Genomic DNA, 7,431 nt, shown 5'->3' on the forward strand with positions numbered 1-7,431 from the left:
TCCTGTGCTTTCTAGCCTCCTACTGCACCCTATCCACTTTCAATCCTCTTTCCAAAGAGTCTCAGAAATAGAGGGTCTCTGTATTAAGATTCTTTCCTTGTTCTTTTCTTTGTTATCCACATTGAGCTATCATAAGTGTCATCCTTTCAGTGTCCTCTTCTCAGTTAAAGGGTCTTTTAATCAATTTTCAAAATCATTTCTTTGAGGCAGTCAGATAAGTGGTTCAGTGGTTAGAGCACTTGGCCCTAGAATCAGGAAAACCTGAATTAAAATCCTCCTTGGATACTTAGAAGCTATGTCATCCTAAGTAAGTCACTTAACTTTTGCCTGCCTCAATTTCCTATTCTCTAAAATAGACATACTAATTACATTTACTTCTCATGATTACTATAAGGATTAAATAAGATAATATTTGTAAATGGCTTTATTAGACTCTTTCCAGAAAATATTCTTTGCATTTAAATAGAATGTCAACTCCTTAGCTCATGTATAAGTAAAACTTTTGTACCTTTGAACTACATCTCAGTCCCTTACACAGGAAAAAGAGAGAGCAAGGGTGGGGTTGCACACAACTATATACAAACAATGTAAGCACATAACTTGGGGACTAAAGAGAAAAGGGATGCTGGGAGATGTAGTTCAAAGGTTCAAAATTTCTATTTATACACTCAGAAGAATGAATAATGAAGAAATCATCTTGAAACAAAAGAAGCCTCACCTCCCACTCCACACTTCATCCTCTCCCCATCAGAAAAGAAATACTCTACTTAAACAAAGTTAATTTCTTAATCTGCCAAATAAAGGGACAGTATTTCATGTCAGTACATTTAAATCATTGGTCTATAAACTTAGACCTGAAAGGGATCTTGGAGATTTTGGTGTCCATCCCCCCATATTGTATAGAATATGAAGACACTGAAGTTCAGAGAATTGCAGCATATTCACAAATAACAGATGAATGGTGGTGTGGGCTAAGAAGTAATCAAGTGATATATTCAAAATTCCAGGTTGGTTCAGTGGAATACGAAATCACTTCTAGCCAGGTGACTAAAGATGATCTCAAGGAAGAGCTGGGATATGAGCTAAACTTTAAAGGATGGGTAGGATTCTAATAGATGAAAGCTGGGGAGAATATCGTCTAGATGTAAAGAATGACAGGAGTGAAGAATTGGGGTGAGAAGAGATAGGTCATTTGGAGGAGTAGGGGACTACAGCATTTGGGGGGATAGTCTTATCAGTCAGTAAGCATTTCTGAGCAAAGTAGTTATGTTACAGGCACTGTGCTAAGCTCTGGTCATATAAATAAATTAAAAAAAAAATACTATCTCTGACCCTGGGAGCTCACATTGTAATGGGAAAGACAACATGCAATGATATGCATATAAGACATTGATGGCGCGAATGGAAGATAATCTTAGAGGAAACACACAGGGGAAGCCAGGAGGGTTTGTCAAGGAGGAGGAGCATTCTAGGCTTGAGGGACAGTCAGTAAAAAGGTAAGGGAAAAGGAGATGGAGCACCCAGTTGGGGAACAGTTAGAAAGAAGACCAGTGTAACTGAGACATAGAGCCCATCTGCTGGAGTGAAATGTAAGAAGCCTGGAAAGGGAAGGAGAGGCCAGGTGGAAATGGAATTTCAGTGTCAAACAGGGGATCTTAAATTTGATTCTGGAAGTGACAAGGAGCTATTGGAGCTTACTTAGCAGGGGAGTAACATGCTTAGCCCTGCAATTCTAGAAAAATCTCTTTGGCAGTATAGTGGAAGAAGGATTAGAGCCAGGAGAGACTTACAGCCAGGAGACTAATTAGAAGATTACAATGGTGCAGGGTGGGTGATAGATGACAGCCTACCATAGGGTGATGACTGTGTGAATAGAGAGAAGGTGACATTTAAGATATGTTGTAGAGAGAGTCTTAGTAACAGATTGGATACCAGCAGTGATAGACAGTGAGGAATTCAAGATGGCACCTAGGTTGTGAGCCCAAGTGCCTGGAATTTGGTTCTTCAGAGAAGTATGTAAAAGCCCACTGGGGCCAGACTAACAAAACCTTTTACTTTTAGACTTTGTTCTGTAGGCAACAGATTGTTGGTGGTGGTTTCTAACTACTATAAGGCTCTCTCAGTTTCTTCTTAACAGTTAATATTCTCCCTACTTCACAATGTTGTTATGAGGGCTAAAACAAAATAATTGAAGTAGAAGAGATTTGGGAAAATTACAATCATCATATAAATATGAGGTATTATTTTTTGCTCCCTATCAAAGTGAACTTGAAGCTCCATCTGTGGAGACTGTGCCTCAGGAAGATCCTAAGAAGAATGGAACCCAGATAGGGTCATGGCCAGGTATAAGGTATAGCTGAAGTGTTCTCCAATCTAGAAACAAAAATAAATGTGTCAGAGGCATGACCAAGCTTTCACATAAAGAGAGTAGGCTTTCATGCCCTTGTATGATGATAGTCACTAACAACTCTTCTCTTCCCCCTAAAATTGGTCCCTTTATCTTTTTTTGGTGTCTGAAAATCCTATCCTCAAAATTTTGTTTCTTCACACCAGATCATTTCTTTTCTATGCATTAGTCATTGTAATGCAAATGGCCAAGGGACTGGTAATACTTTATATTATTATTTCCCAGCTAGGTGGTCCATTGATTGGACTTAGAATTAGGAAGACCCTAATTCAAATATGACCTAAGATACTTACCTAGACTCTAGAAAGTCACTTAAGACCTATTTCCTCCCATTATTTCTTTAGTTATAAAATAGGGACACACTAGAAAAGGAAATGGCAAACCATTCCAGTATATTTGCTAAGAAAATCCTATGGACTTCATGAAGAGTCAGACACAACCAAACAACAACCATTAAAAACTCAGTAGGAATTATTTTATCAGAGACTCAAAAGACAGTCAACTAGCAGAACACTTAAGAATAGAATACAAGGCAGGGAAATGTTAATAGGAGGGGAGGAAGGGAATTGTACTAGATTGAGAGAACTATGAATGAGGTCTAGGCACTGAGATCAGTAATGCTTAAATATATATTTGGAAGGAGGAGTCACAAAAGAAAGGAGAGAAACTTAGGAAGATGAAGTGGGAGAACACTAAGAAGAAACTTTCCCACTCTATCGTTCTGACAAAGGCCAACCCAGCTGGGCAACTTGGAAGAGAGATAGGGAGGAGCTTCCTTCCCTGCTAGATCTAATCAAGGGAAAACTACCAACCTATTGGAAGCATAGAGACTTAGAGAAAGAAACAAGCCAAGTGCTGAACCCAAATCAACTCTAACTATAGGAATACAGAAAAAAGAGATTTGTTTAAATCTGACATCAGACACTAGCTGTGTGATCCTGGATAAGTCACTTGACTTTGTTTGCTTCAGCTTTCTTACCTGCAAAATGAATAAGTGAAGAAAATGGAAACCCAATCCAGTGACTGTCAAGAAAACCCCAATGGGGTCACAAAGAGTTAGACACCACTGAACAAGCAGTCTGAATTGTAGATGTATGCCAAGCTCAGTCAAGGGATGTGAACAGAGAAAGACAGCCAGTTTTGAAACCCAGCTCTTCCTATACCAGTCTTATATTAAATCCATAACATTATCCCAAGTAGATGATGAACAAACATCTCGAAATAAATTAAAACCATTTAAGCATAAAAGTTGAATGAATGACTAAGTAAGATAGGGACACTTACTAGACCTATGATTTCACTGGCAAAGGTAAGTTTTTGTCAAGTTAAGTGAAGAAACATTTATTAAGTATCTACCAGGTATCAGATGTTGGGCTTAGTTCTAGGGTTACAGAGAGAGGCAAAATCACTCCCTGCCCTCAAGGAAATCACAGTCTACTGGAGGAGATAACAGGCAAGCAACTCTCTCAAATGATATATTTATGGCATACATGAGAGATCATTTCAGAGGGAAGGTAGTATAGTTTAAGAACTGAGAAAGACATCTTGAAGAGAGAAGGATTTTAGCTGAGACTTGAATGAATGCAGACAAGCCAGTAGGTGAAGGGAGAGAGAATTCCAAGGATGAGGGACAGAGAGGGAAATTTAGAGTTTGGAGGTAGAGTCTTTTGTGTAAGGGAATAGCAAGGAGGTCAGTGTCACTGGATTGTGGAGAGGAATAAGGTTTTTAGTAGGAAGTAGGAAGGAGTGAAGATATGAATGACTTCAAATTCCCCACAAAGGAATTTAGATTTGATGCTAGAAATTACTTCCAGGGAGATACTGGGATTTTATAAGTAGGAGAGAATATCATGGTTGGACTTTGGCTATGAGAAGTTCACTGAGAGTCAAGTGGAGGATGGTGTGGTGAGAGACTTGAAGTAGAGAAGTGAGAATGCTATTGCAATAGTTCTGTCTACCAATGCAAATTAGCCCCCCCCTTTTTTTTTGCACCTCTCAGTCTTACAGATTTGGCTACAGAACTAAAAGTTTAAAGAACTTGCCCAGGGTTACACAGAAAGCATTTGTTAGAGATGACAAAGCTAGAATCCAGGATATGCTAGCCCCAAGGTGAGACCCTATCTACTATACCACATTGTCTTTTTCAGATGACCAAATACTATAAATAAATGAAATGGTAAGTTTTGAAAGAAAACAAACTGGGCCAACTGGGTGACTCCTTCACTAATCTTTAATGGTTATAAATCAATGTTAATCTCTAAACATTCATTCCCAAATTTAAATGAGAAAATTATTTTTTAACTTGGTCTACTTCTCTTAACATTGATTCAAAACGGCCTGTGTACAACTCTGGAGTTTTGGGACTTCAGGCCAGATAAGCATCAAAAGCCTTTGCAAATGACTATTTTGTTTTCAGTAACTTCTCTTCTTTATTTCCCTCCCATATTTGCTGACCATCATATAGAGTTCTGAATTGTTCAATTTCCCCCCACAGCCTCCTGATGTTGATGAGGCCAATGTCCTTAGGATAGTCCTGGTTGGTAAAACTGGAAATGGGAAAAGTGCAACAGGGAACACTCTCCTTGGAAAGGAACTTTTTGCATCCGGTGCTTCAGCAAATTCTGCGACCAAGATCTGCCAGAAAGAAGTTGCATCCTTTAAAGGGAAAGGCTTTCTTGTTGTTGATACACCCGGGCTCTTTGACACAAAGAAAAGCTTAGAAACCACTTGCAATGAGATCAGTCGTTGTGTCATCTATTCCTGTCCAGGGCCACATGCCATCATTCTGGTTCTGCAACTGGGTCGACATACTAAGGAAGAAAAACATTCTGTCTCTTTGATTAAGGCGCTCTTTGGGAAGTTGGCCATGAAACACATGGTTGTCTTGTTCACGCGGAAAGAAGATTTGAATGAGAAATTAGATGATTTTTTAAAAGAATCTGAAGACCTTCAAAGTCTTATCCATGAGTGTGGTGAAAGATACTGTGCCTTCAATAACAAAGCAGAGGGCAGTGAAAGAGAAGCCCAAGTGAAAGAGCTTCTGGACCTGATTGAGAAAATGATGCAGGATAATGAGGGAAAGCATTTTTCAGATAAAATATATGAGAAAACTAATGAGGCACTAAAAAGAAGAAGAATGGCCTTAAAGGACATCTATACCCAAGAAAGAGATAATGAAATACAAATTATAGAACAAGAATATGCTAATGAATCTTCTCTCACAAAAGAGCAAAAAATGGAAAAGCAAGAACGCATAAGAAAGGTTGAGGGGGACTATGAAGAAAAAATGAAAAATATAAATGCAGAGGCTGAGAGGACTATATTTGAACAAATTGTTCAATTTGTTAAGGATTTGGTTTCTAAAATTTCTGGTTGGTTCAGGAAATGATGGTTTTCCTGGTTTGTTTATTTTTTTAAATTTAGTTTCCATTATTTCTTCATAAATATTGATATCCTGGATTTAGAGAACTGTGAACTTATGAAATAGAATTGAGTCCTAATTCCTATCATGTTACTCAAAGATAAGGAATTTTCAGGCAAGGAAAACTATATTTGGGTCCTGGTACAGATCTTTCTCTTATATCATACTTCCTTTTTTTTATCAATTACTGTACAAAACAAAACTGTTGAATAAAATATATTTTTCTTTGACTTTGTAGATTTGATAATGCTACTTTGCTTCATTTCATTTCAAGAAAACTGACTATCTTCTACAACAAGGCTCTATGATAAGCCATGTGATGGACAGATAAAGATATGACACAGGCATTGTCCTCTAGGTACCTCCAGTCTAACTGAGGAGACAAGATATACATGGAAGAAATAATGGAGGAATTAACTAATTAGAGATTCATTTGGGTCAGAAACAGAAATGAAAGAAACTTGGAGGTCTTCTAGATTCATTTAAAATATGAATACTAGGCCTAATGGGAATAAAAGTAATTATTTAATAGAAGGAAGTGAAAAAAATAAATGTGATCAAGTGCCAAGTATGGACATAGCCTTGTTGTTCATCTTAGGTAAGTCCCTTGACCTGTTCAATCTTCAGTGTTTTCATCCATAAATCAAGGAGTTGGACTAGTTGTCCTCTAAAATCCCTTGAAATTCTTATAATTTCTCTTCACTATGGAATAACTGGCTTTATGAGGGGTTAGGAAGGAAAGAGGTCCTGATCATCTCTCAAAATTTAGCTTAGATGCACCTACTTTATGAAACCTTCTTTCTAGAAATGATCTTTCTTTAATGAGGCTATGAAGAATACTTGGTACTTCTTTTAATAAAATAATTTTTAAAAAGTCCAACTCATCTTCTTTCTTTGTATCACTTTTAAGACAGAAGAGTGGCATGGGTTAAGCAATTAGCCCAGGGCCACACAGCTAGGAAGTGTTTGTGGTCAAATTTGAACCCAAGACCTCCTAACTCTAGGTCCAACCCTCCATCTTCTGTGCTATGTATTAGTGGCTGAGATGGAGAAGGATTAGGTGAGAGAGGGATGGGTCAGTGTGGTAATTCTTCCCACACTGATGGAGCCACTAATACTAGGGAGAATTGATGTTTCACCCAGATGGTGAATAATACTAGGGAAGGTGTGCCAGCTCTCACAGGTTAGAGGGAATGCTTCCACACAAGAGGAGGTATGTGGTGACCCAGTTTGATGTTGCCCAGAATCAGAGTTCACATAAACCTCCCCAGAAATTGGTTTTAGGCACAGGTGGTGGTGGTGGGGAGAGTGTCTGGCTCAAAGATGGATTTAGCCAGGCAAAACTGTGGTACCACCTTCCCTTCTTGTCTCTCCATAATCCTTGAATGCTATCTGATGATCTAAAGTATTTATTGAAGGTATCAGGATGATTGATAAGGTGGTGGTCAGAGGAAATCGGTTGCCTTAATGTCTAACCTCCAGGTCTGTCACTTTGGGGAGCCAATTCATTCTCCAAACCCAAAGCTTCTCCTGCCCTTCCCTCTATTTCTATGTCTAGTCTACAAGCTATAATCACAATTCAGTTGTATAGGGTCTTTCTGCA

At 38.4% G+C, this 7,431-nt stretch overlaps 1 protein-coding gene across 1 annotated transcript; it reads left to right on the top strand.

The window, feature by feature from the left end:
• Window positions 1-1,401: 1,401 nt before the first annotated feature.
• LOC123249865 (GTPase IMAP family member 7-like) lies at window positions 1,402-6,029 on the top strand. Its single transcript, XM_044678964.1, has 2 exons — window positions 1,402-1,488; window positions 4,902-6,029. The coding sequence occupies exons 1-2, from the start codon at window positions 1,402-1,404 to the stop codon at window positions 5,793-5,795; spliced, it is 981 nt and encodes a 326-aa protein (XP_044534899.1). The 3' UTR covers window positions 5,796-6,029.
• The last annotated feature ends 1,402 nt before the right edge of the window (window positions 6,030-7,431 follow it).

The sequence above is a fragment of the Gracilinanus agilis genome, chromosome 5, assembly GCF_016433145.1.
Source record: "Gracilinanus agilis isolate LMUSP501 chromosome 5, AgileGrace, whole genome shotgun sequence".
NCBI classification, from domain to species: Eukaryota; Metazoa; Chordata; class Mammalia; order Didelphimorphia; family Didelphidae; genus Gracilinanus; species Gracilinanus agilis.